The 11,682-nt window shown below is 43.3% G+C and overlaps 1 protein-coding gene across 1 annotated transcript; it reads left to right on the top strand.

The window, feature by feature from the left end:
• The first annotated feature begins 4,700 nt into the window (after positions 1–4,700).
• Positions 4,701–11,415, top strand: LOC121622328 (solute carrier family 35 member D3). The gene is made up of 4 exons (XM_041959278.1): positions 4,701–4,925; positions 7,913–8,123; positions 10,208–10,365; positions 10,678–11,415. Exons 1-4 carry the CDS (start codon positions 4,701–4,703, stop codon positions 11,413–11,415), a joined length of 1,332 nt encoding a protein of 443 aa, XP_041815212.1.
• Positions 11,416–11,682: the final 267 nt, after the last annotated feature.

Genomic DNA, 11,682 nt, shown 5'->3' with positions numbered 1-11,682 from the left:
GGGAACGAAACACCATGAAGACAGATTTTCTTCGCTGCTCCTCCTCCTCTTCCTCTTCTCCTGCTCTCCTCCTCCACTCGTTTTCCTTCCTTACTTCTTTTTTCCTCATTTTAACCCCTGCTCTTCTTCCTGTCACGCTCTTCAGTTCAGCCCACCTCATATTTTTCCTCTTTTTTCCTTTTCTTTCCTTGTTCTTTCATCTTCACCTCCTTTCCTTTCTTTTTCCTTCATTTTCTTTTCTATCCACCTATTTATTTCCTTTCCTTTCCCATCTCTTTCCTTCCCTTTCCATTAATTACCTTTTCCATTCCATTCTTTCCTTTCCTTTCCTTTCCTTTCCTTTCCTTTCCTTTCCTTCCTTTCCCCTTCCTGTCCTTCCTTTTCTTTCTTTTCCGTTCCTTCATCAATCATCTCTTTCTCCTCTCCTCTCCTCTCCTCTCCTCTCCTCTCCTCTCCTCTCCTCTCCTCTCCTCTCCTCTCCTTTTCCTTCCTTGTTCATTATCCTCTCTTTTCATCCCCAGCTGTTCTATCCGCTTCCTGTCTTTTCCCTTTTCATCCCTTTCTTGTGTTCTCTCCCATCCTCTTTTGCCCTTTATATCATCTTCTTTTTTCTCCTCCTCTTCTCCTCCTCCTCCTCCCTCACTCTCATACAGAAAATTACTACACTAAACAAACCTTTAGTTTATTATTTAATGTAATTAGACAGTTAAAGGAGGGGAAACTGCTTGTTAGAGGCTATGATATGGTTTTAGTATTTTTATTTTATTATTGCTTTTATATCTTTTAAACATACACACTGTATTTAGAGTGTAGCCACTGTTATATGTCAACATGCAGTATTTGGTACATTGTGTGACCTTGTGTGCCCCCCAGCTCCATCCCATGTCGTCAAAGCAGTAAATTTTAAAACACATTGATGCTGGGTAGACTCATCATTCAGTAGTAATAATTTAGGTGTTTGGATAACGAGGTGTTTCTGTGTTAAGTTAATGAGATCGAGTGGAAAAGTGTGGACACTCCCACTACACAGTATGTGTTTAAGGTTTAATTCTGTATGTACATTTAAAATCAGTTTATGATCAGAATTTGAGGTGTTGTTCAAATGGTTTGTCAATCAGCGTTTCACAGTCCTGTAATTATGACTTGACGTCTCAGGATTTCATGATTTATTTCCTCTTGACATTTTACTTTGAGATAGTTTCTCCATATGAACGTAACCATAATGACCAAATACAGTCATCATTACTTGTTAACCAACCAACTTTTTTTTTTTTTTTTGGCAGAAATTTGGTTGCATAACACCGAAAAAGGTGTCGGAGGCCACAATCACCAGTACTGACACTTTAACCAGCTACTACACCATGCAAAGGGAAGCTATGGAAATGCATCATTAACAGGCTGCTTCATCATTTTTACCATTCTTTGTTCATTACTTCGTCACATGCATATTGAAACTCTTTTTTTTTTTTTAATCATGACAAAGTGCCAGAACCAGACAGATCTATGTGCACATGCAGTGAACCGAGGGAAGATTATTCAGATTAGCAGAAGTTGTGCTAACTGGCTGCACTGTCACTGTTGTCACTATGACTGTACGCTACATATAATCACGGCGAATGATTGTGAGCCACATATTAATGCGGAAATCCATATTAGAATGAATTCAGGCCTGTTCCATTTTGTGTTTCAAGTTAAATTACTCAGCCTAATCTATATTACCTATAGTTTGGGGAATAATGGATGCATGCATTTTTTTTTTTTTTTTTTTTGATTTTTTTTGCTTCCCAGCAGAGAACAGTCCTGGTCTAAATCCCCGTCCCGGTCTTAATCTCCTCACGTTTGAAAGCGTCTCCGTCGTCTTCTGTCTCCGTGTGTTAATTGGAGGCTAATGGCCTGTGCTCGATAAGGGCGGATCTTCCTCCCTCGTGGCCTGGAAACTGATTTTCTGATGAAGCATTTCAATTAAAATATTGTCCAGGCCATTTCCACGCCTGTTATGAGTGATGGTGATGTCTCTGTCTCTGATAAGGAGGAGGAGGAGGAGGAGGAGGAGGAGGAGGAAGAGGCTTCTCCGCCATGATGATGGCAAACATCCAAACATTTTACTTGCAGAGAGAAAAGCTGCAGGTCGGTTTATTGTTTTGTGTTTTCTGGCTTTGTTCCAGTGAAGGTAAATCTTAATGCTGCAGCACAATGAATGCTCTCATAGGTCCATGAAGACGAAGATTTCCCAGTTTGGTGTGAACGATCTGTACTGGCCTAAGCCCCAGCCAGCACCTTCAGGATGAACTGAAGACTTGGAGGTCTGGGAGTTTGCAACGTATGGCTGGAGGTGACTTCTGGCCACAAACTGTTTTTCACATTACTCATTTTTATTAATTTGAGAAAAGAATCTCACTACAACATCTCTTTGGTAGCTGTTCTGGAGCTTTCAACCAGATGAGGTTTTCAACAGCAGCAGTTTTATTCACATTACAGTCTATATTTTTTATTATTTGAAATATTATTATTGATTATTATTTGAAATAATATTATTTCTGTATTTTTAGAGTCACGTTTCTTATTACTTTTTCTCCTGTGTCTACAAACCTCATATCCAAATATAACCAAACATGACAAAAACCGCAACTGATGAAATTAGCTCTGAAAATCGTTCAATGACTGATTACAGTCAGCCGAATATTAATTGACAACATTTTTATTAAGCACTGAAGTCATTTATCAAGCTTTCTCTGGTTCCAGCTTCTCCAATGCGATTATTCGCCATTTTATTGGAGTTTTGAGCTGCTGGTCGACTAAAACCAGACATCTGAAGACGTCACCTCAGGCCCCAAAAACAAAAATAATCAGCAGATTAATTCATAAGGAAGAATCCAGTTATTTCTCTAAACGAACTCGTACTTCTCCTCAGTCTGTACTGAATGTTCTCAGCTGCTTCTACATGCTCGTGTGCTTTTGCGGAATCTGTTGATTATTTAATCTCGTATCTGTTAATTTTCTGATTCATTTCATCCCTGCGAAGGCTTCGCTGAGATATAAATCCTTTATCTGTCACGCCAATAGAGCAGATTTGAACTGAACTAAAATGAACTGTGAGACGAGAGAGAGTGGCGGTGAAGAGAAAAAGAGCTCCGTGCTGCAGATGCTTCGCAGCTCGTGCAGGCATTCGTGATCCACAGAGGATGAATCCTACTGGCTCCGGTGATCCACTTCCTGTCACGCTGACGTTGGTTGTTTTGAGCGAAATCCCTCGACAGACATTCGTAGTCTTTGGGAACTTTGGTGATCCCTTAACTTTTTGACAGCGCCACCATCAGGTCAAACTGTGTCAGTCACTTTGGTTCGTCTGATCTTTTTCTCTACCGCAGCTTGATGTTATACATCAAAATGCAACTTTTAATGGGATTCATGCAGCATCTGTGACAGGCAGATTACTATCTGATGCCTTCCACTGAGTCTACTCTGGGAGTCCAGGGCAGATAATTCCTCGCAGACAGGAAATTTGATGAACTCAGTTTAACTGGTGAGAGTTTTCAACCAAAGACTGGGAAAGTTGTGGAACGCTCCAAAAACACCTGTTTGGATCATTCCACAGGTAAACAGGTTGATTGGTAACAGGTGATAGCATGATGATTGGGTCTGAAAGGAGCATCCTGGAAAGGCTCAGTCGCTCACAGCGAGGATGGAGCGAGGTTCACCACTTTGTGATCTCATTATTGTGTATAAGATTACTACATGGACTCAGGAACACTTCAGTTTTAAACACAGACCAACTTGTTTGGAATCAGGGTTGTAAATAAAGGTTGAATGAATGACCGATTAAATAAAGGCACTAATTTGTCTGTTTTTCTGTTTTTTTGTTCTGCTCAGTTCTGTGGCAACATAAATACTGCCCTCTCCTCTCTCTCTCTCATCTCCCTCTCTCTTCTCTCTCTTTAACTCTCTCTCCCTCTCCCTCTCTCTTCTCTCTCTCTGACTCTCTCTCTTCTCTCTCTCTTTAACCCCCCCCTCTCTCTCTCCCTCTCTCTCTCTCTTTCTCTCTGGTCCCCAGCCAAGAGGCGCTGCGGCAGAATGTCATGTTTCCCCGGCAGCGCTCTCAGAGGACGCCCCCCCCTCTACTGTACACCTCCTGTACCTCGGCCGCGCTTCTCCTGTCTCTACCGCAGCTCGTGCTCCCAGGGAGTCACTTCCTCTCCTTTTCTCCTCCTCTGCGTCTCTCTCACAGTTACCGGAGGGTGATTTTTCTTTTCTTTTTGGAACAGAAGCGCAAAGAAAAAGTCTGTGTGATGAAGGCTTCTGTTTGGTGATGAGTGAGCGGGGACGAAAACAAACACTGACTTTCTGAATATTTTTAGTAAACGCAGCTGAAAAGAGCGCTGAACTGAACTGCAGAGTCAGCAGAACCGAGCAGAGGATCTCCATCCCTGTTTTCTCCTCACACCTTCACTGTCAGGTGCTTTCACTAAAAGCTCCTGAATGCAGCTTCTTCTCCCGTCACAGGCGGTGCAAACGTGGGCTTTTTACAGCCTCGCGTCCTTCCCTTCCTCCCGTTTCTGCGTCGCCGCCGTGCGCAAAAACCAAACCCTACCCCTCATCTCCGAGACTCAACCTCTCCAAGCTGTGCCGAACGGTCTGTGAAGGGGACCGGCAGCACTTTCTGTGTCGTGTTTGACTTTGTTCAAAGCCAGCAGCACTCCGCCATGGATGTGTTTAAGAAACGGTTGTTGGGGATTTCCGTGGCCGTTGCGCACGGCGTCTTCTCCGGCTCTCTGAACATCTTGCTGAAGTTCCTCATCAGTACTTATCACTTCAACTTCCTGACGCTCATCCAGCTGCTGACGAGCAGCACGGCGGCTCTCACCCTGGAGACCCTCCGGCGGCTGGGGAAGATCGACATCCCCCCGTTCAGCCTGCAGCTATCCAAGGTAAAAACTGACCAGGATGCTTCATGATTCCCGAACAGAGACCCAGAGACCTCCGAACTGTTCTGATCTGACATCCTGCAACTCATATAGGTCCCTATTCAGAAGTGTGGCAGGTACACTTTTATTAGAATAATACAATCATGACAAGTAATCGCACCCAAAATATAACTAAAATAATGTGCTAATGTGCTTAAATTTCATACTTAATTTAGTTGAATGTGGTAAAAATTAAGCTACAGTAGGAGAATAAAATCCACAGCTTTGGTTTTTCCTCTTAAAAAAAATAACAGTTAAAATAGTTGACGTCTGCTGGATTACAGTTACTTTTTTACTTCACAATCCTCATTCTGATCTTTAACCTGCAGCTGGTTTGAGACTATTTCAGTGATTCACAGACTAAAGCACAAACGTTATGTTTATTTAACATGAATCAAAGAGGGGAAAGTGATAAAAAGGTTGTCTCATCATCATCATTGCATCACAATGATGGATTATGTGTATATGGGCTTTATTTTAACAGTATTGGTAAACCTGCCTGTTGGTATTTTCAAGTTGATGATTGACTGATTGACTGAATGATTGACTGACTAGCAGATTGGCTGAGTGGCTGATTGACTGATACATACATTAAGGTTAATGGCAGGACCGCTGTGTGTGTGCAGCAAAATAAAATTCAGGCTGAACTGAAGTTAAAACTAATTTATCAAACGAGTATAAATATCATTGATGTTCAAATTTGTAGTTACTAAAAAGAAGAAACTGAGTTTGGATGTGTTTTTCTGCTGTGACAGCGCCCCCTACAGTATTGCTTTCCAGGTGCAGGAATGTTTGGCATCAATGCTGGTCATCTGATTGGTGCAACATCTGCGTGGTCTGGCAGTTAGTTCACTTCAGTACCAACAGACACACAGGTGGTAAAGCCAGTCAGGTGCTGCAGCGTTGGTTGTTGCTAAGTTCCATCTGTGAGTTGAGCAGTTATGTGTCAGCACAGGGTAAAGTCTGGACTGCTGAGGTTACGGGTCCACTCGTTGCTGTGAGTTTTCACAGTCTGGACATTTGTCATCACCACAGCTGGACTCATGAAAGAGAGGCAGCTAACACTAGCCACATGTTTCTTTGTATAAGTGGCGCCTGTTTAAAATGGGCTGATGTTCTTTGCAGCTTCCTGGAGAACTGCTGGACTTTGGGACCTAGCTTTTTAGCTATTTGGGACCAGGCTATTTCCAGGAACAAAAGCGTTCATTCCAAAAGTTATGTCGCTGATGCTTAAAGTGTTTGAGTTTAGCAAAACAAAATGGCAAATTTACAAGTCTTTGATGCAGAGTCTCCCATCTCTCTTTCTTCAGTGCACAAGCTATACCCAGCATGCAGTTCGGCAGCGTTGCCATTAATAGGCATCCCCTGTCAATACACCACACAGTGTGTATTTCTGGTGGTGGTCTGCACTAACAAATACGTCCTGTAGGTCTCAACAGCTCACACTCAATACCGGCCTTCCTCAGTCCTCACGGCCACACTCCCCAAGTGTGAAACTGATTGGATGAATGGTTGTTGGGAAAATCAAAGGACAGAAGACAGACAAACAGACAGACAGGCAGATGGGCTTTTCAAAAAGGATTATTATTATTACTTTTAGCACTCAAATATGCAACTAAATAATTCTTGCTTGTCATATTAGAGTAAATTAGCTACTCACACACCTGAGGGATTCTTTTCAGCAGGCTTGGTGGTTCCGAGTCCTGATCCAGGACTGTAATACCTTCTTACAGATCTCATGGAACGTTCCATTTCACCTGCAGCTCTGCAGGTAGGAAAAAGAAGGCTGAAAGTTTGTGCACTGTAAAGCTCCAGTGTCAACTGTACATCGGACCCAGGTGACGTTTCAAGCCCGACTGCCCTTCTTCAGACTATTTGATGACGTTGACCATTCCTTATGATGTGATGATGATGATGATGATGTTACAATCTGTATGCACAAGCAAATATGCTGGCTCTCAGATTTAATCCGTGTGGACAGGAACTGTTGAATTTGAGTTGACAGTTTTTGGCCTCTGGGTTTTTATTCAAATTTCTGATTCCACGGTTGCAGGGTTCAGCAGTTCGGCAAACTTGTCTTGGTTCAAACATAAGTTTGATGTGTCTTGCTGTGCAGTTTTCTCAGTCTTCTTGATTAAAGGTTTAGGAGCCACAGTGTAAAGAAATTAGGTCGGAAAGTGAAAAAAAGACACCAAACCCAAGAAAATAAGTTTTAAACTTCTTAAAGGAGAGAAAAGTTGTTGGAAGAACAAGCCAGCTTAAAAATTTTAACCTTAAATCAGGTGATCATCAAATTCCCTGGAATATATCTTCAGGGGACCATGACTGAACACAATTTAATGGCAAATCTTGGTTGAGATATTTCACAGTTGAGCTTCAACCCAAAATGAAACACTAACCATCAGGATGAGAGAAAACTAGCCTACTACAGCCTGTACTGTACTTACTGTGAAATGCTGCTGCGTTGGGATTTCACAGAAAATTCCAGCATTTTTTAGTAGAAGCAGCTGTTTAAAAGTAAAGTTCATTCAGATTTAATGTCCCCACTCATGTGGAGCTGTTGTTTTTCCTGCTTCAAGCAATTTGAGGACAGCTCAGAAAAATTATTCAAGTCATAGAGAAGATGAGAAAGAGCTGCTGATCATGATTCCCTTTAAAAAAGTCCACCCCCATATAATAATAATAATAATAATAGCAATAATAATAGTGATAAAATATGTTTAAATTCAATGTGTGGACTTATGCACATTGTGGGGACATGAATTAGTTCACACAGTCACACCTATGGTCCCCATAATGGCCAAAAACTGGTTGGGACAAGGTGAATCACTGAATTTTAAAGGGTTAAAACTTGGTTTTTGATGAAGGGTTAGGGTTAGATTGGCGAGACAAATCAATGGTGTGTGTGTGTGTGTGTGTGTGTGTGTGTGTGTGTGTGTGCGTGTGCGCAGGAGTTTGGCTCGGTGTGTATCCTCTCCACGCTGCAGTCCACCCTCACCCTGTGGTCTCTGCGTGGCCTCAGCCTGCCCATGTACGTCGTGTTCAAGCGCTGCCTGCCACTCTTCACGCTCATCATCGGTGTGTGCGTGCTGAGGAATGGCGTGCCGTCCATCGGCGTGGTGACCGCTGTGATCATCACCACCGCCGGAGCCGCACTGGCCGGTAAACACACGTCGCCCACACACTTCACACACTCGCATGTCACTGTGTTTCCAGAGGGTCAGTGTGACTATTCTGCAGCACAAAATTGTGACCATTTTTGTTCTCAAGTCGATGGAGCAGCAGCAGAAATTTGTCACATTCTTCTTCCTCACCAAATCCTGGTGCAGACATTACCCACAATGCAACCTGGCAGAAGACAGTTGGGGTCACAGATTTCAGTGGGATGCTAGTAGTGGCTAATGTAGCCTGGAGGTCTGGTTAACTCACTTCTTTCTAACTTCAGGGCCCCAGATTTCTCTTCGTTTTCAGGCTTGTATTCTTCAACCAATGGTGACTCTAGTGAGACCACTTGAGGACATTTACTGAGGATCTGAGACCACCTGGAGATTCACTTTGATGTGTAAAGTCTGTGGAGTTCCCCTCTCAATTGTAATACTATTTAAAAACTGAAAATCAGCTGTTTGAAGTATGAGTTTCCATTGAGAGAGATATGAGTTTAGGGATCTCGGGAATCCCTGTTGGTAGCTGCTTTCTGTGACGTTCTACCAGCAGTAGCTAATTTTTTGGCCACAGAGAACCAACAGTGTGTTAGATTGTCCCTCAGTACTTTCTGACTTCCCAAATGAACCCTATTGGTTCATACTGTGAACGTAAATCTTTAGAAACAGGTCACAAATATAATGTTATTTATTTTATATTATTTATTTATTTTTTAAAAAGGTAACCCATGTCCTAAAACTTACTGCAAACACAAGGAAATACTGCTTTTGTTGGGGACTATTTCCAGTGGCGGATTAATCCACAGTGAGTCTCGCTGATGTGTTTTTAATAGTTTCTTGACAGCAGTGGAGCTCTGTGGTTCAGAGGAAGAAGATCTATCAGGCTGCTGGTTTTGGTATTTTCATGGGATTTGTTCAGAATAAGAAAAATAAAGAATATCACCAGACTTACCATTTAAAAGGTTAATTTCTGAGCTCTTTTTGACTGGGAGTTGGTCGCCAGTGATGAATTTGCCTGATTGTGTGGTCATGATGTTAATATCGATGTTACCGTCATTAACAGTTTCTGATTTTGCATAATTTCAACAGCAAAAAAATAACTAAAAAAAAGGAACTATTTCAAATAATAATTTAAAAAACTAGTAGTATAGTGTAATCATATAGTGTGGCTGGAAATGGTTAACAGTGTGTTTAGGTAAGGTGTATTAGGGATTACATTCAACTAACTTTTAGCATCATTCTCACAGTAGTTGTTTCATTGGAAAGAAGTCATGTTTTGTGCTTTGAATGAGTGAATTATTGATCCTGGTTGATTCTCTGCAACACTTTGATCAGATTCCACATAAAATCAAAATTCAGAGGAATTTCTTTCCAGATAATAAGATAATTTTCATGTTTCATATATATATTTGTGTGTGTGTGTGTGTGTGTGTGTGTGTGTGTGTGTATGTGTGTGAGCTGCTGGTTTTCTTGGCTCTCTCAGTTTGAATGTAAGTTTCCAGCCTACATACAGACTCATCGCAGGATTAATTTTCCATCTTGTCCTCCTCCTGCTCCATTTTCTGACTTCAATCATCATCTTTCCCACCTTAAATCTCCCACACTCTTCCTCTCTCTCTTTCCTCTTAGTCCGGTGGCTATTTTAGATCAGTCCCTTTTTAGAGGACTGATATGTTGCCATGGTGCATGAGAACAAATCAAACGTGGAAAAAGGATCTCAGGTCCGACACATGGATTCAATAGCCGACCCTCTGAGCAGGCCTCTACCTGCAGGAGCCAGGTGGTGGAGTCGGGTCGTCAGGGAGATTCAGCTCACCTGGTCTGGCTGCAAGACGAGTCAGCCAGTCTTCCTCTCTCCTCACTTCCAGACTGTTTGATTCTGTTCTATGTGTGGGTCAACAACATACTATCACCCTTAAAAGCCTTAACAGGGACTCCAAAGACACAACAAATCACAGAATTGGGGCTGAATAATGACAGTGAACAAACAGGAAGTCAAAATAATGCAAATATGTATGCAAACATTGGAGAAAACCAGTCAGACCTTCTTGTTTTTCTTCTTTCTTTGCTTGATTTGCTCTCCAGGTGCTGGCGATCTCACTGGCGATCCCTTCGGTTATGTCACCGGCGTGCTGGCGGTCATCATTCACGCCTCCTACCTGGTCCTGATCCAGAAAACCAGCGTGGACAGCGAGCACGGGCCGCTCACAGCACAGTACGCCATCGCTGTCATGGCCTCACCGGTAAGGACCGTCAAGCAAGGTGTGTTTTATTTCTGCCTCTTTATGATCGTCTTTATCTTCACCTCTTATTTCTCTTTTCACCTTCCTCTCTTTCTGTATCTCTTCTGTGTCTCTTGTTTCTCCATTACCTCTCTCCTTTCCTTTTCTGCTTTCTCTCCGCTTCTCCTACCTTCTTTCTATCTGTTCTCCTCTTATTCTTTGTTGTCTCCTCCTTTCTGTCTCCTCCTCCTCTCTCCTCCTCTGTCCTTTTGCTTTGTCTCTTCTTATTTTTTCCTCTTTGTGACACTCTTTGTCTTTTTGTCTCGCTCTCAGGTGCTTCTGGTGTGCTCCATCATCTCCATGGACACCATCAACATGTGGACGTACGAGGGCTGGAAGGACCCCCACATCACGGTCATCTTCGTCTTCTGTGTCTTCATCGGCTGCGCCATGAACTTCACCACGCTGCACTGCACCTACATCAACTCCGCCGTCACCACCAGCTTCGTTGGCGTTGTCAAGAGCATCGCCACCATCACTGTCGGCATGCTGGCATTCAACGACGTTGCGCCGACCGGGTTGTTCATTGGCGGCGTGGTGGTCAACACCGTTGGCTCCATCACCTACTGCGTGGTCAAATACTTTGAGACGAAGAAGAAGAGCTTGTACGACGACCTGGAGGAGGCTGGGAAGGATGGTGCGCTACCTGGTGAGCCGTACCGAGAGAAACCGCCGCTGAACGGTGATGGACCCACTGCTGGCTCTGATCCAGGAAAGCCAGAGATGGAGGGAGTGTTGAGCAGTGATGGGAAGGAGGAGGCAGCGCCAACTGGATTGCCCAACGGAGAGGTGTGGACAGGAGATGGTGGAAAAGGAGAGGCAGGCGTGAACTCCCGCGTCATGACGGAAAAGGAGGTGTTGGAGATGCAGAGGGAGCACCTCCAAAGGGAGAACACCACCTCCAGTCCGCCAGTTAGTGACAGCTATGTCGGTGTGTGGAGATCCATCAGACATCTGCAGTTCATGAAGAAAGACCCTTTGATTGAAAACATGGAGCAGCAGAGTCCGTAGGCGCAGGACCGAGACCTGGACAGACTCTAGAAAAGAAAACTGGGAATGAATTAGAGGATAAAAAAAAGTCTTGAACATGCTGAAGAGACCAGAGGAGAAAAAAAAAGGGAGACAGGCAGAATCAGAATGACAGACTTCCTGTGTCCACTGGGAACCTCTTTTATTAGCATTAGCAGCGCTGAGGAAATGCTTGTTGGAAACACTGGTCATGTTCGGTGCTGTCGCTGTGACACCTCAATGAAGTCAAAGTTTAGTTTCATCACATAT

This window comes from Chelmon rostratus, chromosome 18 (assembly GCF_017976325.1).
Source record: "Chelmon rostratus isolate fCheRos1 chromosome 18, fCheRos1.pri, whole genome shotgun sequence".
NCBI lineage: Eukaryota > Metazoa > Chordata > Actinopteri > Chaetodontiformes > Chaetodontidae > Chelmon > Chelmon rostratus.
Note: the sequence above shows the minus strand (reverse complement) of the source record. Positions and strands in the feature narration are given on the sequence as shown.

What these genes read in the sequence shown, in the direction of transcription:
- LOC121622328 (XM_041959278.1), top strand. Translation starts at nt 4,701, where the DNA reads ATGGATGTGTTTAAGAAACGGTTGTTGGGGATTTCCGTGGCCGTTGCG. An exon ending in CGCCGGAGCCGCACTGGCCG is followed by an intron (nt 8,124 to 10,207) that starts GTAAACACACGT and finishes TTTGCTCTCCAG; the next exon opens with GTGCTGGCGATCTCACTGGC. An exon ending in TCGCTGTCATGGCCTCACCG is followed by an intron (nt 10,366 to 10,677) that starts GTAAGGACCGTC and finishes TCTCGCTCTCAG; the next exon opens with GTGCTTCTGGTGTGCTCCAT.